The sequence below is a fragment of the Salvelinus namaycush genome, chromosome 34, assembly GCF_016432855.1.
Source record: "Salvelinus namaycush isolate Seneca chromosome 34, SaNama_1.0, whole genome shotgun sequence".
Classification (NCBI taxonomy): domain Eukaryota; kingdom Metazoa; phylum Chordata; class Actinopteri; order Salmoniformes; family Salmonidae; genus Salvelinus; species Salvelinus namaycush.
The window spans coordinates 9,358,535-9,384,274 of NC_052340.1; the positions used below are offsets into that span (position 1 = coordinate 9,358,535).

The 25,740-nt window shown below is 41.6% G+C and overlaps 2 protein-coding genes across 2 annotated transcripts in view; one reads left to right on the forward strand and one right to left on the reverse strand.

The window, feature by feature from the left end:
- Nucleotides 1-730: 730 nt before the first annotated feature.
- Nucleotides 731-19,984, reverse strand: spint2 (serine peptidase inhibitor, Kunitz type, 2). Its single transcript, XM_038974181.1, has 7 exons — nucleotides 19,109-19,984; nucleotides 17,215-17,385; nucleotides 11,315-11,380; nucleotides 8,735-8,815; nucleotides 5,011-5,181; nucleotides 3,868-3,909; nucleotides 731-1,787 (listed from the first exon to the last, which is right to left on the reverse strand). Exons 1-7 carry the CDS (start codon nucleotides 19,533-19,535, stop codon nucleotides 1,597-1,599), a joined length of 1,149 nt encoding a protein of 382 aa, XP_038830109.1. The 5' UTR covers nucleotides 19,536-19,984; the 3' UTR covers nucleotides 731-1,596.
- A 1,861-nt stretch (nucleotides 19,985-21,845) lies between these two features.
- ppp1r14ab (protein phosphatase 1, regulatory (inhibitor) subunit 14Ab) overlaps nucleotides 21,846-25,740 on the forward strand; it is a 14,042-nt gene continuing 10,147 nt past the window's right edge. The window contains exon 1 of the mRNA XM_038973869.1: nucleotides 21,846-22,134. Coding sequence (XP_038829797.1) covers nucleotides 21,937-22,134 — 198 coding nt within the window. The 5' untranslated portion in view covers nucleotides 21,846-21,936. The remainder of the gene's footprint in view (nucleotides 22,135-25,740) is intronic.

Consider the following 25,740-nt stretch of genomic DNA (forward strand, 5'->3'; position numbering starts at 1 on the left):
AAGAGCCAAGAACACAACACAGAACCCTGCATGACCACACCCACGCTACCTACTTTATCACTTACCATTTCCCAGGCCTTGAACAGATTAATAGGGAATTAAGTTTGCTCAATTAGCTAGGTCATTTTAGAATTGGTGCGGGATGAAAATGCTAATTAAGCTAATTCCTACATTTTATTACAAAACGACCCACCACATCAAGATTTTGCATGGCGATGAAATGTGCAAATAAATTGACAGTGAAACAAATTGCATGAGAACCTACATTACTATGATAATTTTGAATAGGATGTTTCGATGTAAATTAAATCACTTAATGAAATACCATAACTAGTGTTGAAGAAAACATTTGAATCCTACACTACGCATAAACTGTACTAATAAGATCAGTTTAAGGAGTGCCCACAAATATCAGTCTCTTCACCAGGAAGATACCGAGTATGCATCATGGTCACTTCTGCCCTCTAGAGGTAAGAAAAAGAAACCGTCCAGCCTTGTCCTCTCCAATCTGTAGCAATACGAATGCAGATGGGAGTGAGTTGACAAATTGGACATTTTTAAGAAAAATATGGACATACATTACTGCTTTTACCTAGGGCGCTTTCAGTTGTCCACTGTTTGACCATTTTGAAAGGTATCCATTTACTACTTATTTATAAATGTATTATTCTCCTTTAATTCTTTTATGTGACTCAATTTGCACTGTACAAAATGTGCTTATAAAGAGATATTCAGCAATCAAGCACCAGTACTTTATTAAACACAGTCAGTAGTTAATACAGAGGACGCAGTGTTGACGTCATCCAGCTCACTGCTGCAGAGCTACAGATAGAACCGGAAATCCCACAATAAAATACTGAACATTTACATTCTATATGGAGATGTTTCGTATTAGTGTTAGTCATGAAAATAACAGTTATGTCATGTTTAAGATCGAAATGATGTGCATCTCTTAAACTGTAAGTAAACTATTACATGAAATAGGTTATTGGTTCATTAAATTGACTTCATTATATTTAAAAAAAGGCAATCTTGCCACTGAATATAGGGTGTACAAAATAACATCTCACAGTAAACATAGTATAGCAGTATGTTCATTAACTTAAGTTTACAAAAAGGGTTTTAAAAACCACATTCAAGCGAGGTTTCCCGGACCCATTGATGTGCCTAACCCTGGACTAAAAAGCATTTTAAAAATGGAGAGTCTCAATTGAGTTTAACTCCAAGATTAGGCGTAATCTGTGTCCGGGAGACCGCGCGTCAAAGTCTTTCCCTTTTAAATAAACAAAGTAAATGACAGCAGCAGAAATTCACTATGGTCTGAAAATGTCAAGCATAGGCCTAAATCACTCACTACACCCCAAACCTAAACACCGCTCAGGTATGCATGTATTAGCAATGCACGTATCACTGTATCTACATAATTAGTACAGCGGCTATTTGGACAAAAAGCCACAATTAAACAACTTCCCATCATATCTGAATACATCCCTTGACAACCAACAGATGCAGGCATTCCGGGTCAGTGATATTTGTGGAATGGAAAGTGGAGTGAGGCGACTGTGGCTCCATGGAGCCACACAGGAGCAGGCTCCCTCATGGTGCGGTGCACACTTTTGGGAGCGCTTCCTCGGGCAGCTGCTCCTCAAACAGCTGCTCGTAGGGCAGCAGGTCCTCCTTGTCACCGAGGTGGCGACGTTGCAGCTTGGAGCGCCGGATGGTGATGACGATCAGACCCATCAGGATCAGAGCTGAAGTCACTGCCAGCGTGGTCACCAGGAAGAACCCTGGAGGGGAAGGATGATGCATTTACTTTAAGTACACTCCCTTACGTATTTACTTGGACAGGAAAGTTTAAGCTTAAATTTGACTCTAAACTCCTGCATTTGAGAGCAAAATGTTTCATGAGGCAATAGTACATTACTTTTATTTGAGGGTATTTTCATAAATATGTTGTACTGTTTAGAAATATCATCGCATCCCCATTTGAAGGTGCTAAGTATTTGGAGAAATTGAATTATATGCATATTAAAGTAATCAAAAGTGTACTATTTGGTCCCATATGGCCTCTACAAACTTGCAGTTTTTTGGGGTTGTGTTGGAGATGAGTCACTTACTGCAAGTAAGAAAATATGTTACTAAACACTGCTACATTTGCAGATGCTACAATAACTACAGATAATTATGAATCATGATCATAGCCCCAAAAGTGCTAACCTCCCTTGTTATTGGTAATGGTGAAAGGTTAGCACATCTTGGGGCTATGATCTTTGTAAGTTTCTCATTCACGATTCATTCCTAATTATCCGTAATCATGGTAGCATACACAATAACGTTTGTTTTCAGAAACATACATAAGTGTGCTTCCTGAAAGCAAAGCACAACTTTAGAAACGGTTGGTAATTATACTTTTTATATTCCGCTGTAGCACATGAGCTTTTACGGTTTTGATGCTACAACACCAAAACAAAATGTCCAGACTGCCACTGGTCCGGTAGCTTGACAAACCTTTTGATACCACTAATACTTTGCACACTACAACCATATCTGCATAAATCCCAATGCATCTCAATGTCCATAGACTTGAATGGGAAGAATTCCGGTCGTAACCAGTCTTCCACCGTTTAAGATTGAATTGCATTTCTGACTTTAAAACGTGCAGACCGGTGTGAAATAGGTTGCTTGTATAGAGCTTTTTGCTGAGAATGACAGTTTGTGCCATCATTGTGTTACAAAAAATAATTTCTAAACAGTAAAACTTCCACAAAATGGTGACATTCTGGCTGTACCATCACTGAAACATTGGATCCCAAATTCAAAACGCTGGAGTACAGAGCCAAATTAAAAGTTGTAGCTTCACTGTCCAAATAAATACGTAAGGAGTGTACAAATCATTAGGAACAACTGCTCTTTCTGGGACAAACTGACCAGGTGAATCCAGGAAAACTCCATGATCCCTTGACGTTAAATCCACTTCAATCAATCAGTGTAAATGAAGGGGAGGCGACAGGTTAAATATGGATTTTTAAGCCTTGAGACATGGATTGTGTATGTGTGCGCCATTCAGAGACTGAATGTGCAAGAAAATATTCAAGTGCCTTTGAACAGGGTATGGTTGTAGCTGCCAGGCGCACCAGTTTGTGTCAAGAATTGCAACGCTGCTGGGTTTCACGCGCAACAATTTCTCGTGTGTATCAAGAATAGTCCACCACCCAAAGGACATCCAGCCAACTTAACACAACTGTGGGAATCATTGGAGTAAACATGGGCCAGCATCCCTGTGGAACGCTTTCGACACCTTGTAGAGTCCATGCCCTGGCAAATTGAGGCTGTTCTGAGGTCAAAGGGAGGAGCAACTCAATTAGGAAAGTGTTCGTGTCCCAAATGTTTTGTACACTCAGTGTATCTTTCAGTTGTTCATGATGACTCTTTGGTTTCACATCACGTTACCTATAACAGTCTCATTTATCAATGAGATCAATGCAGTGGCTTGGGCACTCAGATTTGAATGTTAAGAGTTTGATCCCCAGACGAGTCATACCAAAGACTAAAAATGGCACCTGATGCGTCTCTGTTTGGCACTCAGGATTAAGGAGATAGATTGGCAGTAATGCCCTGTGATAAACTAACCTGCTGTCCAGGGGGTGTACTTGTACCTCAAGCTGCCTCTGGCTCCTGCTCCTTGTGCAAGCCATTCCGGCTCGCACAAGCCAAGTTCATATACTACCCAAAACAAACTTTAAATCAAAACCTCTAGACTCTCCTGAAGCTGTATTCAGAACTGTTAAGTTTTGCCATATCACACCCACTGGAACATGACCCTTTAAACCTCACCACTAGCCTAGAACCTAAGGAAGGTTAGCTTACCTGGTGTCATGCGGTTAAGGCCATTGTGTAGCCCTTGCTCACCTGTGAAAATTATGGAATCAGAAAAGAGAAATCACTATAGCCACTACAAAAAATCTAATGAAAGTCAACATGTTAGAAAAACCTTTGGCAGCAACGATTACAGCTGTGAGTCTTCTTGGGTAAGTCTAAGAGCTTTGCACACCTGGATTGCGCAATACTTGCCAATTATTATTTTCAAAATCCTTCAAGCTCTGTGAAGGTGTTTGGGATGATGGCTAGACAGCAATTCAAGTAGTGTCAGATTTTTTTAAGCAGATTTAAATTAAACAGAAACTTGGCCACTCAGGAACATTCACTGTCTTCTTGGTAAACAACTCCAGTGTAGATTTGGTCTTGTGATGTAGGTTATTGTCCTGCTGAAATGTGAATTACTCTCCCAGTGTCTGGTGTAAAGTAGATTTTCCCTGGTCATGCCTCAAAATAAGGCGTCAGTTACTGTGTTGGATTTGACTCAAACATTTCGGCCAAAAAGTGTATTCCTTTGCAAAGTTGTTTTCCAGTATTATTGTAGTGCCTTATCTTGGAATATTTATTCATTCTTATTTTCATGCTGTCATTTAGGTCATTGTGGTGTAGATGTTATTGATCTACCTCAGTTCTCACTTCACAGCCATTGAACTCTGTAGCGGTTTTAAAATCACTAATGGCCTCATGGTGACATTTCCTTCCTGTCCGGCAGCTCAGTTAAGTATGACTCTGTCTGGGTGATTTAATACATAATCCACACCCTAATGATGAACTTGACCCTGCTTAAAAGAGATATTCAAAGTCTGATTCGTTATCGTTACCCAGCTACCAATCACTGCTCTTCTTTATGAAGTTGAATCTGTGCTTGAAATTAAATATTTGACTGAGGGACCTTACAGATGCATGTATGGGGGACAGAGGAAGGGGTAGTCATTTTAATCCATGTAACTTGTGATTTGCTAAGCCATATTTAACCCATAATTTAGGCTTGCCTAATATACATATATTATTGCAACTACTTTGTTTACATTTGCAGAATTTTCTTTTCACTGACCTATGGAGCATTGTTGATCAATGACAAAACTAAATCCATTTTAATCCCACTAATGCAACAAAATGGAAAACAATTCTTACCGTGCTCTCCAGTGCACCGGGCCATGCATTCGTCCAGTGTGTGGTAGCGGTTGCCGTTTCCCTGGCAGCCACCGTAGATGAAAGACTGGCAGGAGCGAGTGCTGGGGTCAAAGTAGAACATATTGAAGGCAGCGCGGCAAGGGCCTGAGTCCGAGGGCACCATGCAAGCATCTGTGGAAGACAGGAAGATCAGAGGACATTCAGAACGGATCTCAGAAGTGGGGCGCTAGCGCGCATGAGGTAGAAGCGTTCCTTCATATCTGACACAAATTTTGAAATCTTAATTCACCGTTGTACAAGTTCACCCCTCCAAAAAAAACACAATGTTTAGTAGTACTGTAAACTATTTTTACAACACTGCTCATCATGTGCCAAGCCACACACCATAATTGCAAGGGTACATAGCTTTCAGGAAAAGGAGCTCATTACAACAGGGAGAAATGGAATACAAAAGGTTCTCCTCTTCCCCAACGACACGGTGGAGGTGATGGAGCAACGTTCTGCATTCTGTTTCTTGACTTCCTGCTGTGATGCAGACCATGAGGCGGAGGTGAAATACAGCCTGCATTTTAATCACAACGCCATGACAGGAGCCTTCACCAAGCCCGAAGACGCTGCAAGCTACGTGTCAAAACTACAGCAAATCCCCTGGCCACAAATTTCTGGAATTATTGACTTCCCCTGGCCACAAATGTCTGGAATATTGACTGAGCAAACAGTGGATTTTATGTTTATTCATAAAAGCGGCAAAGTATTAAAAAAAAATATCCAACAACCGCGGAGAGGACTGTTAAGTCTGACTGTTGTTAGCGTAGTATTGGTCTGTTCTAGCCATCATGCACAGCAGTCCTCATTTTACATGGGGAGAACAATGCTTCATTTGGAGTAGTGGGGAGGGTGGGTTTCTCTGGGGTCTGTTACTGTGTTTTGTGCTGCCAGACAGCAGCATCAGATCCAACTGGATTTCTCAAGTTTATTAAACACCCTTCTCTTCCAAGGCAAGAGGTGTTGCTATTCTTTCGTAAAAACAGCTCTTTAACTCTTGTCCACAGACCCACACAGTAGGTACAACATTACCTCTTTCCCGGTCACCCTATTGAATGTCTATGGCCCAAACATTGACAACCCACATCTCTCCTAATGTTTTTTATTTACTCCCAGATCTTAATTCCACTAATCGGAGTCGATTTTAATTGTTACCTTGATCCATATCGTGACAACCTGTCTACACAGACTCTACAAAATTTCACCCGTGTCCAGGTACTAAATAATCTAAACAAATCCAGGAATCTAGTGGACATCTGAAGAGACTGCAACATCCCACAGAGTAGAATGAGCAGTCTGTCTTATTCTAGAATCGACAGCAAAATGATACCCAAAGTGCTCAATTCAAAATACCATAGATTCTTAAGTGACCAGTCCAATTACGTTGTCCCTCTTCGCCAAAACAGAATTACAGTTGGCGTTTTAACCACTCCTTGCTCACAGACCAAGCATTCATTGACTGCATGACAGTTAAGTTGAATGAGTTCCTCAGACTAATGACACAGGAGTGGTATCTGATTCTACACTACGGGAAACGTTAAGTGGTTATGAGGTTATTATTTCATATGAGTGACAAAAACAGGGAATCGCATGATAGAAAAATAACTCCCAGCTTTGGAGACAACCAGAACTTCAGGTTGACTACAACAATATTTTGATGTTAAAATATGAATACAACTCTATTATTGGTTCTCAGGTCAGTAATCTAGTAAAGCTGAGACAAAAATAATTTGAACTAGGGGACAAACCGGAAAGGTAGCTCGCTAGACAACTAAAGGGTACACAGGCAAATCGAACAATCCATACAAATCAGGTCTAAGGCGGGCACCTTGCTGACAGATCCTAAAGAGATAAACTGCTTCAAAGAATCAGTTATATTTTTCCAGATCCGATGAGTCAGCCTGCAAAAATTTGATAGCGACCAAAAAAACTCAAATTTCACAATAGAATAAATAATTGAGGCAATAAAAGCTCTCCCACCTGGAAAGGCTGCAGACCCTGATGGTTTCGGCTGTGAATTTTATAAAACATTCAGTGAAGCTCTCGCTCCCCTCTTACTCGGGATGTTTACTGATTAAACAGAAAATTACTTTTGCCGAAATCATTGTAAGAAGCCAATATTTGCCTTGTTTAAAGGCAGAGAGGTAACAGATCACGCAAATTTTAGACCGATAGCATTGCTTAATTTAGATTTTTTTTTTAAACGTATCAACAAAGTACTTGCTAATAGGTTAAACAAACATGCAACCATTATTCATCCAGATCGGACCGGGTTTATCCCCGGCAGGTTATTTTTCTAATGTGCGCAGGCTGCTTAACATTCTATACGCAAATCATGGGAAGCGTGCCAAGGCGGCTATTATAATAGCTAGATGCTCAAAAAGCGTGTGACCAAATAGAATGGTCATACATGCGAAGCGCTCACTAGGTTTGGATTTGGCGACTTATTTATCGCCTGGGTCAAAATGCTCTGCCTGCCCAACAGCGACAAATCTAGGCCCTTTGAACTACATAGCCCTGTCCAGCAGGGTTTCCCACTTAGCTGGCTGCTGTCGCCCCTGAAACCCTGGCTATACAAATAAGGAATCATCCTAATATCCAAGGTCCCAATTTGTAAGTCGCTCTGGATAAGAGCGTCTGCTAAATGACTTAAATGTAAATGTAATGTAAAATGTCTTAAATTAGGAAACAAAAAGCCGCATTTCGTTATATGCAGACGATGTGCTTCTATACCGCAGACACAGCCTCTGTCCCTAACCGACGAGACTTAATTCGATTAATTTGGCAAACTCTGGCTATTCATTAAAATGGGCGAAAAAGTGATCTCATATGCATCTCAGATAATATTATAGCAAGTGAGCTAGAGAGGATACCATTTAAAGTAGTGCATGACCAATTCACTCCTGTTCCATGAATGCCAGATATCAATTGATACAATAAAGTTTTGCATAGACTTCATTACTCCAAAACCAAGTGATAGACCTGGGGGTAAATTCTCCCCACTGTGTGACAAATGTAAAGCTTCAGAGGGTTCATTAACTCATCATTTTTGGCTCTGCCCCCTACTTCATTTATGGAGGAACATCTTTGATTGCTATTCAAAAAGGTTTTAGAGGGCTATTGAACCTGACGCAGAACTTGCCCTCTTCGGCTGCTCAGCGTCTGTTCTAAGATCGTCCTATGAGGAACAACAGGCTTTGATGTTTGTAATGGTGGCTGCAAAAAATAATAATAATAATTATCCTCACAGAATGGAAGTCACCAACCCCCCCCCTTAACTTGGAAAATATATTTGTTTCCCCCCAGGACTAACTCCTCCTGCAGATTTCTCAAGATGTGGTGTCAGTCTGATTGTGAATACTGACTAGAAACACTTTGTCGTTGTAAGTCATTTTTGCTAGATTCTTGTCCCGTGTCTTGCTTAAGCAATACTTCATTTCATATGTTTGTTATTTGTGTGTGCTTTTGTTTTGTACTAAAGTGCAAAAGGAAACCGTTTAAAATAAAATAACTGATCTCAAACCTGCAGGCCTCAACTTGTGAAAAAGGCCATCACATCTGGAAGGACGTTTGAGACCGATCCCAGCAAACTACACCGTGCAGGGAGAATGGTTTACATAGAACCTCAACCTTAAGGAGCTAGACAAAAGCCAAAAAAAAGTAGTGACTATCCAGTTACCTTTATATTCAATGCTCTTGTGATCTGTAGGTTTGTCAGCATCAGATCCTTTCCTTCCCTTAGAGCCAGCGATGACAGTCACTGGAAAGACAAGTAAATGTAAGAGGGGTTGCTGGGTAGGGAGGCCTGTTGGGGTTTGTTGAAGGTGAGAAGTGTTAGTTAACAATGGGAGGAAGTGAGCGAGTGGGAATCAGTAGGTGGTACGGTAATATAAGTAATGGAAATTGAATTTAAACTGAAGGCAATATTCACCAAAGTTTTAAATTATGAAATACAATTTATGAATTCAAATGATTAAATGTGTGCGTTAGAAAATAAAACATGGGACAAAAATATAATCTGTTGGCAATGAAATTGCACCACACATGTTAGCCAAAGACTGAACAGACTTGACACCTAGTTTAACAATAAATGTGCAATAAGCATTAAACACAAGGTAGGCTACTTGATTTCAACATCTGAACAAAGTGGACAGGCTAACATGCTGTTCAAACAGTTGGAGACGGACAGAAGGGTGTGTTCATAACTATTCAAGCAAATATTTAAATCTGAAGATTAGCTGGCTACTCACTATCACGTGTTCATTTTCTAGAAACGCCTGCTCCAAGTAGTGAGTGTGAATTATGCATGGTTCTGGTGGTTTTTTGCTTTTACAAAAATGCAATTTTTTCATAGAGACTTGAAAGCCAGATCAGTGATTATTGGGGGGGGAGGGGGTTAAATGATAAACGATTTAGATACAATAATAAAATTAGTGGGTCTTATGGTTGTGGAAGGCTTATATTTAGCCTGAGTATAATTTCACAAGCCCTGAATGTTGCGCATTCCAGGTGTGAAAAGCTCTTAAGCCTTGTTCACACTGATACTTTCCGAAGGCACACGGAAAAGATTCAGACCCCTTAACTTCTTCCACTGTTACATTTTAGAATAAGGCTATAACGTATTACATTGAGGGAAAAAAAAAAATCCACACCAAAATGGACAAAGCAAAAGAATTAAAAAATAAACTGTTTTAGACATTTTTGCAAATGTATTAAAATAAAGGAAATTATTTCAGACCCTTTACTCAGTACTTTGTTGAAGCACCTTTGGCAGCAATTATAGCCTCGAGTCTTGGGTATGACGCTACAAGCCTGGCACACCTGTATTTGGGGAGTTTCTCCCATTCCTCTTTGGAGATCCTCTCAAGCCGCCAGGTTGGATGGGGAGCGTCGCTGCAGTTATTTTCAGGTCTCTCCAGAAATGTTAGATTGTGTTCAAGTCTGGGCTCTGGCTGGGCCACCCAAGGATATTCAGAGACTTGTCCCGAAGCCCCTCCTGCGTTGTCTTGGCTGTGTGCGTCGGGTCGTTGTCCTGATGGAAGGTGAACCAGTCGAAGGTCGAGAGCAGGTTGTCATCAAGGATCTCTGTACTTTGCCTCAATCCTGACTAGTCTCCTTGTCACTGAAACATCCCTACAGCATGATGCTGCCACCACCATGCTACACCGTAGGGATGGTGCCAGGTTCGCCAGACGTGATGCTTGGCATTCAGGCCAGAGAATCTTGTTTCTCATGGTTTGAGATTATTTCGGTGCCTTCTGGCAAACTCCAAATGTGCTGTCAGGTGCCTTTTACTGAGGAGTGGCTTCAGTCTGGCCACGCTACTATAAAGGCCTGATTGGTGGAGTGCTGCAGAGATGGGAGAACCATACAGAAGGACAACCATCTCCACAGAGGAGGCCCTTCCCCCCCCCCAATTGCTCACTTTGGCCGGGCGGCCAGCTCTAGGAAGAGTCTTGGTGGCTCCAAACTAGGAATGGAGGCCACTGTGATCTTGGGGATCTTCAATGCTGCAGAAATGTTTGTTTTGGTATCATTCCCCAGATCTGTGCCGACACAATCCTGTCTGAGCTCTACGGACAATTCCTTCGACCTCATGGCTTGGTTTTTGCTCTGACATGCACTGCCAACAGTGGGACCTTAGACAGCTGTGTGTGTGTACGCCTTTCCAAATCATGTCCAGTCAATTGAATTTACCACAGGTGGACTCCAAGTTGTAGAAACATCAATGGAAACAGGATGCACCGGAGCTCAATTTGAAGTCTCATAGCAAAGGGTGTGAATACTAATGATATTAAGGTATATCTGTTTGTTTTAACCTTTTTTTCACTTTGTCATTATGGCGTATTGTGTGTAGATTGACGAGGAAAAGTTTATTTCATCCATTTTAGAATAAGGATGTAATGTAACAAAATGTGGAAAAAGTCAAGGATTCTGAATACTTTCCCAGAATGCACCGTATGAGGCTTCCTAACATGACCTATGACTTGAAGTGTGTTAAACAGATAAGCGGAGCTGTACACATTACGGAAGGACTGAGGAATGTGGAACTGTTCACGGATTTATCGAGAACCCCCTCAGGTCTCACAAGTAGTTGACATTATACATATCAGTCAAGTTGTGTTTTAATGTTGAGGATCATGACATTTTGCCTTTTAAAAGCAGACACCAGCCAAGAGATGCTGTATGATATTACCAGTTTTACTACAGCGAAAGAAAGCGTTTAAAATAGGTGAGGGTAAATAGTACTACGTGTTACCTTGATCGTCGGCAGGCATAGCCATTCTTCTCTGCATGGGCGAGTCCTTGGACAGCAGCACAGCACCTGTTGAGAAAGTGATGGTCCATGAAAGCCATTAACTGAACAAAAGCACGTTGACTCACGGTTTAACCTTACTGTAAAATGGTGTATCGGTTGATAATGAAGTGATTAATACATGGAAAACGCAAGGGTCTTTCATCAGCTGTGGCTTCTTCCTGTTAATATTAGCAACAGCTGTTCATGAAACACTACAACCCATTAAAAAAAAGAGCGATAGTGGATTAGAGTGCAATTTGTATTCTTAAAAAACCTGAATTACAGCCATTTCCTGTCTAAACAAGCAGCCAGCCATAATTCAGACTTACTGACGCCTTAAATGGAAGAATGTGGAATTTCTTGTTGGGCACTTCCATGTAAAGGACCCATGAGAACCAACAGGTGAAGTTTATAAGAGCATGTCAAATGAAAGTGTATATTATACACATACACGCACGAAGTCGCAAGTTTACATACACTTAGGTTGGAGTCATTAAAACTTGTTTATCAACCTCTCCACAAATTTCTTGTTAAACTATAGTTTTGGCAAGTCAGGTAGGACATCTACTTTGTGCATGACAAGTCATTTTTCCAACACTTGTTTACAGACAGATTATTTCACTGTATCACAATTCCAGTGGGTCAGAAGTTGCCTTTAAACAGCTTGGAAAATTCCAGAAAATGAAGTCATAGCTTTAGAAGCTTCTGATAGGCTAATTGACATCATTTGAGTCAATTGGAGGTGTACCTGTGGATGCATTTCAAGGCCTACCTTCAAACTCAGTGCCTCTTTGCTTGACATCATGGGAAAATCAACAGAAATCAGCCAAGACCTCAGGAGAAAGAAAATTGACCTCCACAAGTCAGGTTCATCCTTGGGAGCAATTTCCAAACGCCTGAAGGTACCACATTCATCTGTACAAACAATAGTACGCAAGTATAAACACCATGGGACCACGCAGCCGTCATACCGCTCAGGAAGGAGACGCGTTCTGTCTTCTAGAGATGAAAGTACTTGTGCGAAAAGTGCAAATCAATCCCAAAACAGCAGCAAAGGACCTTGTACCTGTTTCTACCAGCATCTTCACAAAAGTATATTTTTCCACAGTAAAACGAGTCCTATAATCGACAACCTGAAAGGCCGCTCAGCAAGGAAGAAGTCACTACTCCAATACCGCCATAAAAAAGCCAGACTACGGTTTGCAACTGCACATGGGGACAAAGATTGTACTTTTTGGAGAAATGTCTGATGAAACAAAAATAAAACTGTTTGGCCATAATCATCGTTATGTTTGGAGGAAAAAGGGGGATGCTTGCAAGCCGAAGAACACCATCCCAACCGTGAAGCACGGGGATGGCAGCATCATGTTGTGGGGGTGCTTTGTGGCAGTTCACAAAATAGATGGCATGAGGAAGGAAAATTGTGGATATATCAAAGCAACATATTAGACATCAGTCAGGAAGTTGAAGCTTGGTCGCAAATGGGTCTTCCAAATGGACAATGACCCCAAGCATACTTCCAAAGTTGTGGCAAAGTAGCTTAAGGACAACAAAGTCAAGGTATTGGAGTGGCCATCACAAAGCCCTGACATCAATCCTATAGAAAATATGTGGGCAGAACAGAAAAGCGTGTGCGAACAAAGAGGCCTACAAACCTGACTCAGTTACACCAGCTCTCTCAGGAGGAATGGGCCAAAATTCACCCAACTTATTGTGGGAAACTTGTGGAAGGTTACCTGAAACATTTGACCCAAGTCATACAACGCTACCAAATACTAATTGAGTTTGTAAACCTCTGACCCACTGGGAATGTGATGAAAGAAATAAAAGATGAAATAAATAACTATATTATTCTGACATTTCACATTATTAAAATAAAGTGGTGATCCTAACTGACCTAAAACTGGGAATTTTTAATAGGATTAAATGTCAGGAATTGTGAAAAACTGAGTTTAAATGTATTTGGCTAAGGTGTATGTAAACTTCAGACCTCAACTGTATATATATACATTTTTTTTTAAATCATCCCATCTGGTTGGCGCTTAGGTGGGGCTACAATTTGTTTTTCAACAGGACAATTACACAAAACACACCTCAAGGCTGTGTAAGGGCTATTTGACCAAGAAGGAGAGATGGTGTGGCCTCCAGAATCCCGACCTCAACCCAATTGAGATGATCCAACTCATCCCAAACCGAAGAGTGAAGGATAAAAAGCCAACAAGTGCACAGCATGTGTGAACTCCTTCAAGACTGTTGGAAAAGCATTCCAGGTGAAGCTGGTTGAGAGAATGCCTTGACAGCTTTGCACACTCTTGGCAAAGAGTGGCTACTTTGAAAAATCAAAAATATATTTTGGTTTTACACTTTTTTGCTTACGACATGATTACGTGTGTTATTCATAGTTGTCTTCACTATTATTCTACAATGTAGAAGTAAAAATGAAGAAAAACCCTAGAATGAGTAGGTGTCCAAACATTTGACTGGTACCGTATACATTTGCTCCAATTGCAAGAGCCTGATCATGAACAGTGTATTATTATGGAATGGATGCTAGAATGTGGTGCACGGCTCAGGCCAAACCTCAAACGGAGGTCACTTAACCGGTTTGGCATTGGGTAAGCTGAAGCAATCATAAGACTATCTATGCACACGACACACCCATAACAAACACTCTACACCTCAAAGGGATGATGTAAAACTAACTACCTTAGCAGTAGAGACTCACATTAAAATGGTCATGGTTCTGTTGAACAGTTCCAAAAGCCTTTAAAATGACCCGTTTGAGTTAAATTTACTATTATATCTTCTGTAGCATAGTTGGAAACAGAGACAGTAGTTGGACTAGTAGCCTGCTGGACTGATGTGACAGACTTAAGGATGCTGCCAGGATCCTAGTGGAGGGAGTGTCTGCCTGAACACAAGCCACAGATGAATTTTTGCCCGTCTCCCCATGGGGTGCACGGTGATGGAGGTTACTGTGGTTTGGAGTGGGCCACTTTGTTTAACAGTAGGTTGCCATGTCAAGAGGCTTAATGCTCTGTGTATGACCACTGACGAGGTGCGTGACCTAAAGGAGATGCTCTTTTGACTATTTAAAAAAATAAAATATGTGCAGTATACCACTAGTGATGCACGCTAGAACTTCCCTCTAACAATAGAGGATTGTTCACAGATTAACACAGGCCTACAGGGAAATTCCAAGACAACAGAATTAGATTTATCAGTTTAAAATGCATACCAAACATACCATTGATTTTCTACATTTTACAAGCCATGCTACGCTATGCACAAGGACCACTTAATCTCCACAGAACATTTTACAAAAGCACACTTAGAGGAAGAACTGTGCAAACAAAGTTTGTAATAGGATAAAACAGCGGGTGATTTTACCGTAATTCTGTTACCAAACATTGCATCTGCACAATTTCACTTTTTCTTGTAAATGTATTAATTTTGCATAGAGTTGTATGGTTTGCTACACTTTGAAATCAAATGTTTTTTTGTTTGGCATATTTTTTAATAGTACTTTTTATTTATTTTTAATAGTGCACAAAATTTGAGAGAAATGCACTTCTTATACATATGGAACAGTTCTTTACATTTTTGTTCAGTGTAGAATACACAAGGCGCCATGTCGAAATTAGGTTGTGCATCAGTGTTTCTGTAGTTATGCCAGTCACTCATTTAGCCCATGATGAGTTCCAATTTTGTGGCCCCCACCCACAACAAAGTTGCCCATCCCTACAGCAAAGAAACAATAGAACCGGTACGGATTGCTATGAAAAACCTAAATAACATTGGGGTGTGGACAAAGACACACAAGAGAGTTAGTTAAGCCTGCTGAAAAGGCGTTGACACAATCGTTTGTGTTTTGGCAGTTTTAGTCGAGACAAAACGCTGACTGCCCAATCCAGTTTAGGAGTTTTGACTTCGGGAGATTAATAAAACGCACATTAAATAATGATAAAAAATTTAAGACGTTGAGAAGTAGGACTACCTATTTGTTTACGGAGAAAACAAAGACTTACCCCCAACACGTCTTTTAACCCAGGGAATTTCCACAGTAACAGAGTTAGGCTGAAGACTCAGATTGTTCACTTTCAAATCTCAAACCATTGATAGAAAAACCATACAACTATGCACCATGACAAATTTGAGCAATTTACACAGTGTATATAAACTCAGCAAAAAAAAAAAAGAAGTCCTCACTGTCAACTGCATTTATTTTCAGCAAACTTTACATGTGTAAATATGAACATAAGATTAATCAACTGAGACAAACTGAACAAGTTCCACAGCCCTCACCCTCCGATCCAACAGGTCCCAGATGTGCTCAATGGGATTGAGATCCGTTCTCTTCGCTGGCCATGTCAGAACACTGACATTCCTGTCTTGCAGGAAATCACGCACAGAATGAGCAGTATGGCTGGTGGCATCGTCATGATGGAGGGTCATGTCAGGATGAGCCTGCAGGAAGGGTACCACATGAGGGAGGAGGATGTCTTCCCTGTATCGCACAGCGTTGAGATAGCATCATCGGACTGAGCTTGTTGCAGTGACACACCGCCCCATACCATGACGGACCAGCCACCTCCAAATCGATCCCGCTCCAGAGTACAGGCCTCGGTGTAACGCTCATTCCTTCGACAATAAACGCGAATCTGACCATCACCCCTGGTGAGACAAAACCGCGACTCGTCAGTGAAGATCACTTTTTGCCAGTTTTGTCTAGTCCAGCGACGATGGGTTTGTGCCCATAGGTGACGTTGTTGCCGGTGATGCCTGCTGAGGATCTGCCTTACAACAGGCCTACAAGCACTCAGTCCAGCCTCTCTCGGCCTATTGCGTACAATCTGAGCACTGATGGAGGGATTGTGCGTTCCTGGTATAACTCGGGCAGTTGTTGCCATCCTGTACCTGTCCCGCAGGTGTGATGTTTGGATGTACCGATCATGTGCAGAAGTTTTTACACGTGGTCTGCCACTGCGAGGATGATCAGCTGTCCGTCCTGTCTCCCTGTGGCACTGTCTTAGGCGTCTCACAGTACGGACATTGCAATTTATTGCCCTGGCCACATCTGCAGTCCTCATGCCTCCTTGCAGCATGTCTAAGGCACGTTCACGCAGATGAGCAGGGACCCTGGGGATCTTTCTTTTGGTGTTTTTCAGAGTCAGTAGTAAGGCCTCTTTAGTGTCCTAAGTTTTCATAACTGTGACCTAAATTGTCTGTAAGCTGTTAGTGTCTTAACAACCGTTCCACAGGTGCATGTTCATTAATTGTTTATGGTTCATTGAACAAGCATGGGAAACCGTGTTTAACCCTTTACAATGAAGATCTGTGAAGCTATTTAAATTTGTATGAATTATTTTTGAAATAGAGGGTCCTGAAAAAGGGATGTTTCTTTTTTTGCTGAGAGATAGAGAATATATATCTATATTCACTGGAAGAACTGCAGATGCAAAGAATTACAGTAAAATCTCCCTTGTTTTTTTCTGTTAAACTTAGTATGTGCACAGTTCTTCCTGTAAATATGCTTTTGTAAAATGTATACATTTTAATGTTTAAAAAAATATTTGCATAATTCTACCACCATGGAATTGCCCACCAGCAGTCCCTGTTGAAGGTTGTTAGTAACATGAGACTTCCCTCTCGCTGTTACTTAGTTTACACAAGGTCACTTCCTTCTCATACAGCTGGCTCTGTCCCACCCCCTCAGACTGCCTGTGTTGACTTAAGGACACAGCCGAATTCCACTGACAACCCCTCGGCAGTGACGCCATGGCTGGGCCAACAGAGAAACCACAGATACACAAGTATTTCCCCCAAAAATGAAAAATCAACTAGGTAGAACAACATCTTACCTGTCACCCCACTACAAGCCCCCTCACATTCCTCCTGACTCTGAAAGTTGTTGCTGTTGCCGTTGCAGCCGCCATAGATGAACAGCTTGCAGGTCTGGTTGATGACGTCATAGTAGTATTTGGGGAAGGCAGCGCGGCAGGAACCCACTACCATGGGCATGCGGCACTTATCTGAGGGAAGAGCAGACGAGAGGTCAACACTGAAGCGGGTCACGATAAGCTCAATTCACAAGGAAACCTATCCGTTGTCGGGTAAATTACATGCTTTAAAAAAAGGGGCCATTTTTATATACTCAGTAGCAATCGGGAACTACATCAGTCAAGATGAAAATATGATTAACACCAATACAAAATAGTATAAGTGCAAATAAATGTATGATGAGGGCCTAGTTGTCAAAGAAAAGCACCTTTCTAGGAAGAGTTAGAAGTCCTACTGTAGCTCTCTCCGGCCTTTATTTCCCAATGATTTACATACTGAGTGAAACCATGAGAGCTGGAATGGGTAAACAAAACATGACAAAAGAGCAGAGACCTGAGTTTCTCCACCACACCTTTTACAACAATCAATCTTATTTTGCAGATGCAAACTTGGCTGACTTGTTGGCCCAGTCTCTTGCCGCATTCACAACAACTGGGAAATGCGAAGTCGGACATCTCTGACTTCCGACTTCAGTGCGTTCAAGACAACTGGGAACTCGGAAAAAACGAGCGCAAAATGGGGAGAAAAAAAATCTTCGAAATTCCAAGTCGGGAACTCGGGCCTCTTTCTCGAACTCTGACTTTCCAACCTGAAGATCACTGATGTCATAATACTTGAGCAAACGTACTCAGTTTTATATATTCTTAAGTATCAAAAGTAAATGTAATTGTCAAAATATACTTAAGGATCAAGTATAAATCACTTCTATTAGGCAATCCAAACGGTACAATTTTCTCGCCAACACTCAGACATCGTCTACAAATGAAGCATTTGCGTTTAGTCTGCCAGATCAGAGGCCGTAGGGATGACCTCTTGATAAAAGTGTGTGAATTGGACCATTTTACTGCCCTGTTAAGCATTCAAAATGTAACGAGTACTTCTGGGTGTCAGGGAAAATGTATGGAGTAAGAAGTACATCATTTTCTATAGGAATGTAGTGATGTAAAAGTAGTCAAATATAAGTACTAAAGTAAAGTACAGATACTCCCAAAATTTTACTTACGTAGTACTTTCAAGTATTTTTACTTGAGTACTTTACACCACTGGAATAACTTGGGTGAAGTTGACAAACAAGAACTATTCTGGAGTGTGAGTCAATACCCCCACATCACAGGATGCGAGTCAATACCCCTGGCACAGAAACCACTTTCCTAATTTTTCCACTTCATAAACCGCACCTGACTTGGTTACGAATGTATGACCAACATGTATGACAGTGTGCAAAGCAGTGGCTGGCGTATGTGAGACGCAAACAGTACCATTGATCGATCTAGAGATAATGTGAATGAAATCCAGAAGAATGAGCACTGGTGGCCACTGAGAATGTGTATAGGAAGAAGCAAATAAAGAGACATTACTGTATAAACTTGAGTGGTGGTCCAAAAGTCATTTTTTTCACTTTAGCCTTTCAGTCAGTTTAAAGTACAGATCAAATCGAATTTCTAGAGTGCTTATCTTGCACTATGACTACTTAGCTCAATAAAAATAAATTGCAAAACAAGGACAGAGCTGGGGAATGGTAATCTGGCACATGACCCCAATTTGTAAACCATATTGACCCCCCCCAAAAAAATAGGCTATTGGCATATTAATTGACAAAGTGCTGATATAGCCTAGCCTACTTAGCTAAAGCAGTCCCTATTAGTGCCAATGACGCCCCCGAATTGTCATTGTCCTAAAGATCAATATGCCTACCTGTCGAGTTGACTTCCCTGGGCACACCAGCTTCACTAATATCGTCAACTTCGATTTTTGGAGTCTTTGGATGCGTCTTTTTGCGGTAGACCTTGAACTGTGTATCGGACTGTAAGACGCAGACGTCCTGTCCATCTTTCATGCAGTTGACGAGAAAACACTCCGAAGTTCCATCCGCTGGGGTTCCAACCAAAGCGAGCTGGCAGTCCTGGTATCCGCAGCAAGCGTCCTGACACCCCTTACTGTCTGATATCTCCGGCAGGTGAGCCAAATAACTGGCTCCAGCGTCAAGGGATTTTGGGTCAAGACCTTGGTCGGTGTCGGTGTCTACATCCCAAGCGCATCCTTGTTTCTCTTCGCCCAACTGACCGCGGACCAGTACCGCGAGCAGTACGAACAATAGAACACCACTCCACACCTGTTTCATGTTTTTCTCCGTCAAAGTAAATAAGTCTTCCAAATAATATTTTCTCGATCGAAGTAGCAATTCGTCTTAGATGATTAGATGCTGTAGGCGAAACTACTTCCCTGTTGAAACGACCTCCTTTTGTTGTCTTGAATATACCGTAATTAGCGACAGGTGCTCTTTACCCCGCCCACGGAATAATGCGAGGCCATGTTCAATTGCCAAACGTTTTCGAACGTTGCAAATAGAGAAATGTCGTGAATAGAGCCAATGTGTTCCAACCGGTTCCGTCCGGCTGAGGCGCACCAAGCGGCCTTTTGGGCGTGAAGTTAGGTTAAACTTTTTCAAAAGTTCCATCTTCTGTGTTCTTTTTCATGACATTCAGATGTATCAGATATTTACTTTGTTAGGCCTTCGGATTCGTTCAATCTAATCACTAATTTAGTTATGCTGTTGTTGTCGTAGACTAACACAGACGCTGTACCTGAGTACACAGGTTGTCTTCATTACCTTCTCAGAAAAGTGAATCCATTTTATTTTGATACCACAAGATGGCACCATTGCCCTTCTGCCATAAAGATATCCCGTGTACATGGTAAGTCACCCCATTAGAGCGCAGGCAAGAGCAACAAAAAGTACGAGAAATACCAGACTGGCCAAGTTGATTTGAATTATTATTTAGGATAAAAGCCTGTCACAAGTCTACTATAAAAGGTTGTGAAATAACATTGTTCATGCTTTCCAGTGTTTGGTGATTGGAAAGGTGAGCGGACAATACCAGCTGCAAGCATCCTCTAGTAGTAGGTACAATGTCGTATTAGGTATGTTAAAACATTTGCTGTTTAGGAGTGTGTGAATGGGGGTGTGCAGATATGAGTCAAAGTCCAGTGCTTACAGCAAGGACAAACTAACAGACATGAGTAAATAAGTCAGTAGGCTGCAAACAGGGTTTATTGCATGGTGCAACCCTGGGTATAACCTAAAACCAAATGGCTTAGTACATCAGTAAATAGTCATTATTATCATATCTACTACAGGCAGCTGTGTTTATAATGAAGGCAGGGCTTTTGAGCACAGGGGGATGGGATGTAGTAGAAGAAGAAGACAACTTGATTGATCCATTTGCCTTAGTCTTCAGAAAAGAAGACAGAAACAATAGGTTGGAGCAGAGGACAGCCACAGTGGAGCGCCTGCACAGTTTTAGGTGCCTTCCTCAAGGGCACAACGGCAGGAGATGGCATTTAGGACACTGATGCAAGTAACCCTCCCGTTGCTGGACCAAATATTATTTCTTCCCTTTCGGACATTGGTTTTGAATCTGCAACCATCTAGTTCAGGGTTTTCCAACCCTGTTCCTGGAGAGCTACTGTCCTGTAGGTTTTTGCTCCAACACTAATCTAGTGCACCTGATTCAAATAATTAGCTGTTTGATAAGATACATCAGGTTAGTAACACCTGGGGTTGAAGCGAAAACCTACAGGAGGGTTGCGCTCCAGGAACAGGGTTGGAAACCCCTGAACTAGTTGCTGGCCCACCTCTCTATTAACCTCTAGGGGTGTGTTGCATTCAACTATATCATTGTCATTACAGCATGACAGTATAACAGTTTATGAATAACTTTAAAATGACCAAATATTCTCTTTCTGGATATAAATAACCAATGAAAATAGAAAGTAAATCCAGAGTGAAGCACTAGGCCCCTCAAAATCAAATCTAGACCATGAAACCAGTTCCACTGCTTTTTTTCCCCATTATTCCCCTCTAATCAGGGACTGATTTAAACCTGGAACACCAGGATGATGCAATTAATTATCAGGTAGAACAGAAAACCAGCAGGCTCCGGACCTCATAGGGTAAGATTTGAATACCCCATGCACTAGGCCTCATTGAGATACATAGAGGATTCATGTTTGTATCTGTGCCATCATAGCGTCTGTGACAGCATGGGCAGCGCCATTGAGGCATCTCCAATATGAAGTAGTTCATTTTCTTCTTTCTTTGATTGGCTGATCACCTGGAGAGATCAGCCAATGAAGTTGGAAGTCCGACCCAGTTGACTACATTACAACAGTGAAAGCCCTCAATGTTGCTGCCCATGGTAATAGGCTTCCCTATTTGTAGGCAAAATAAATATAAATAGTGGTGACTATGATGGTGAGTCATTGTAATTTCCCCAGAATACTCAGTCACTCACATTTCTGGCGAATTCTTGTCACACAATTCAGAAAGTGTAGAACTTCCTTACAGCTAATCTCAATCAATAAACATTGCTCTCGGCGCACAACAGTTACCCGGTCTGTATGGGTGTGGCACTAGGACCCATAGCCGATTTCTCCACCAGTGCGTTACTATTACCAATGATAGTGCACTTCTTTAACTCCCTTGGTCCATAGTCTGCACGTGTCTGTCACCCGAAGTGGATATGGCTGCGAACCGGGTCGGGAGGAGATGTAACAACAAAGTCCATTCCCCGAGTAGGGGTCCAGGTAGGGACCCGGGGCTTAGCTTGCAGAAGAGGCAAGCACGGGTCACGGTAAAGTACAACAGAAAGGAGCTCCAAAGACGCTTGGATGTGGAGAAGTGGATTGACTGTAGTCTGGACGAGCTCTATGTGGGCAGGGTGAGTCCCATCTATTTGAAATTAAACGTATTTCTATTGATAGGCTACGCATACAGTCACATACCTAGACAATGGGAAACATTTATTAGACTTATTGTAAGAGTACAAAAAGGGTTTTACGCAATAACAATTATTCAGTTTAGCATCAGTGTCCACTGAATGAAGTAAAGCGACTTTGGCAGCAGCTTCGGGGTACGCAATCCACTGTAGCGCTGCACATCACTCTTCAGTGGGACTTAAATCACTATAATGAATATATCGGTTTGGCGTATTTGGGTACAGCGGTTACGCAGCGATGGCGTATTTTCAGTCTCCTCAAGGTATGTAAGTAAAACTATTCACAAAATGTGACTGGAGTCGGTTTTTCAGAGATTGTACTGCCTAGTGTCCCTTGCGGTCTGGGATGTGGCTACGACGTTAATCCATTTTACGTGGGGGGTTGCCTGCCTTGTCTCCTTGCGCCCTGTCTACTTGACATTCGATGAATCAAGGATGTGTAGATAGATGCCTTCTAGGCATAGGGCCAAATGATTGTCTAGTCAAAACACTGCCTGCCATAATGGTAAATTCGTGGTCTCATCGAATCAGATTGATAGTATTGTGCATGTGTTTTCTTATCAAGACACTATTACCTGGACACTTGTCCTCTTAGCTAATACTACAAGCAAACATTTCTGAGTCACCAGAAGAAGATGGGATTAGAATAAACTACAAAGCCATTAGCAAGGCCATGGAGCACATGCACAGGACAATAAGGTTAACCATGTCACGCTTTGTTTTCGTTTACACCCTTTTTAGCCTATGTCAATGTTCTTTGCACGTGATCCTTCTCTACATTCATTAAGGAAATGCGGGTATTGTCTGTGAATTTTATTAGCTGAACAAATATTATCACACTTCATAGCACAAAAATAGACTTGACATCCACTGCGAAATACAAAAGTAGATATGGTAGATTCCCTTCATGTTGTTCCCTTCCTGTTGTATGTGAGGGTTGTATGTAAGGGGATGGATGGTCATTGGAGGACATTATACTCCCGGTGAGTGGGAAAGGCTGTCTCGCTGCCAAGGGTGACATGGGAAAGATCAGAGGTCCAATTGAAAGTGCTTCCAGAAATATAACAGGTCTGTGGCAGGCTGGCCAGGTCGCTTAGTCTTTGCTGCTTTACATGGACAGCCTTGAGGGTTTATGCGCTTCTGGCTGACAGAACAGGAGGACCCTGGGGGGACCTGGTGTGGTGTGTGGCATCACCAGCGAGGGCAGGGCCACCAGAGGATGTTGCTGGGCATTGGGCCAAGGCCCTGCATGGTGGTGGCTGTGTGAGTAGGCGGGGTTGGGGACGATGGTTGATGTAAGGATGGGGTCAGTGCTATGGTACAGATGTTAGGATTATTACATACCAATAATCTCTCCATCAGACACAACCATCTCCTGCTCAGAATGTATTTAACTAGAATGCTATAGAAACTGGACGCCCTGTGTTGACCTATTTGAGTCTAAAGCCTTCTGGGTGGGTCTCTTTTTTTCTCCTGCAGAGCAATTAGCAGTCTGTTGTTCAGCATCTACGTTCTACATCCAATTCATAACACAGTAATAAAACATGGTAGTAAAAACTCAAAGTGTCTACTGCAAAGACCACCACCTGACAGATGCTACCCAATGGCAGGAATTAAAGCAATGCTGTCACAGGGGGATGTCTCTGTAGTGACCATTATACAACCACAATGACAGTAAAAACGGCATCAGCGAGCCATCATATATATATATATATATATATATATATATATATATATATATATTATAGTGTCTCTCCACATACACTTAAAGAATAGAGAATATAGAAATATTGCGTTTGATCATGACAGTTTGATCTGCTGTACCATTCTGTTTCTCGTGGATGGGTACAGTAAACACACTCAATGTCTTGCTTTCTCATAAACACACACATGGCCACAGCTTTATATCTATGTTAATTAGTTAATTGCTTTGCTGATAGTGGAGCAAGCATGTGTAATGACGGTGTAATCAGATCTCCCCCATACTCATTTCCTGCTACACCAAAGCCCACCCTGGCTGGCCCTGCGACGTGAAAACCCCCTGACCAGGCCTGAACGGACGCTAACTATCCCAGTTATTGATTGATGACATCTTTGTTTTCTGGGATGATTCTTATGAATGGGGGGGGATGGGGGTTTAGGGGAAGTGAAGGTCCCATATGTCACCAAAGAGCACAGCTCTCCCCTACACCCCCCCCCCCCCCCCCCCCCCATCACTGAGCCTGTTGTTGAAGCATTGAATGTAGCGCATCGCTTGGCCCATTATCAAGGACCATTAGTCTTGTATCAACGCTCAATCGGAGGCCCAGATTAAGACCCCCGCAGTGTTCTGCTATCTGCGTGATTGTCTCCCAGGCTCGGAGTCTTTTCACTTTTCAATCCCGTCCCGCCACTACACCCAGTCATTATTACCGTTCTATTGAGTGGTCACGGCCCACTAAGCCACACAGATGTGACAGCCAGTTGTTATGCAATTTACCACTGCAAACTGGGAGAGAAAAACAACAGAGAACTAAGGATTGTAGAGTGCAATTGTTTATTTTTGTAGCAACAATCAATATCTAATGGATGTGAAATATCTATTGTAAATGATCTATAACAGCTGGTTCCCCAACGAATGCAATTTGTCGAAGACGTGGAAATGAATTTCATAAGACTCAAATAACATGACATAATTGCGTTTGTCTTGAACCAGAGCACCTGCCCACAATTTAGTTGACGAATGAATAACCTAATGGGAATGCGTTTAATTTGCATGCATATGTAGATGAGATAAACAGCCATCAATCAACTGATGACCAGGCCCATTTCCTGGTGTAGAGAGAACCTCTATTGGAAATCTCGCTGTGCCTGATCATATCTCAATCATTTGATATGAAGTCAATAACCACACAATCAATAACCACGATTTCACTGACAGCACTAAACCCATATTTTCCCCTTACATTCTTGACAATGAGACATTTTGGTAGTATTCAGACCAGATGTGCTAATAATGTTGTAACTACAGTTTTTCTCAATTGCTAAAACACAATTTCTGAAACCTTGCTCCATTTCCTGAAAACATTCAACACAAAACCTCATCTTCAAGCACTATTTACATAACCTCTGACTCCTCTCGCAAAATGACACATTCACCTCAAAACAGTTTTACCTGTGTTCAAAATCAAACACTGCTCTCAAATCATAAACAAAGTGATCAAAATGATATACACTCTCAAGCAGTCAGTAAACAATACACCGAAAAATAGAAAACACATTGTTCAAAACATACAATTCTCAGGGAGAAGTACATTTTTAATCTAAAAAATATTCATATTTTTCCGTCATTGTCTTTTCATGAACGAAAACATGTTCTATCATAGTAGCTCAAAATTGATCAGAAATTACTACTCTGCTTTGCTCTTTGCAATTTTTTTTTCCTCCTCCTTGTACCCCTATTTTTACAGTACTGTACCCTGCATCTCACAAACTTGTCCTTTGTCTCTGTGATACTGTAATTCTTGTTCTTTATTGATATGAACCTGCAACCAGTCAAAATCTATTGAG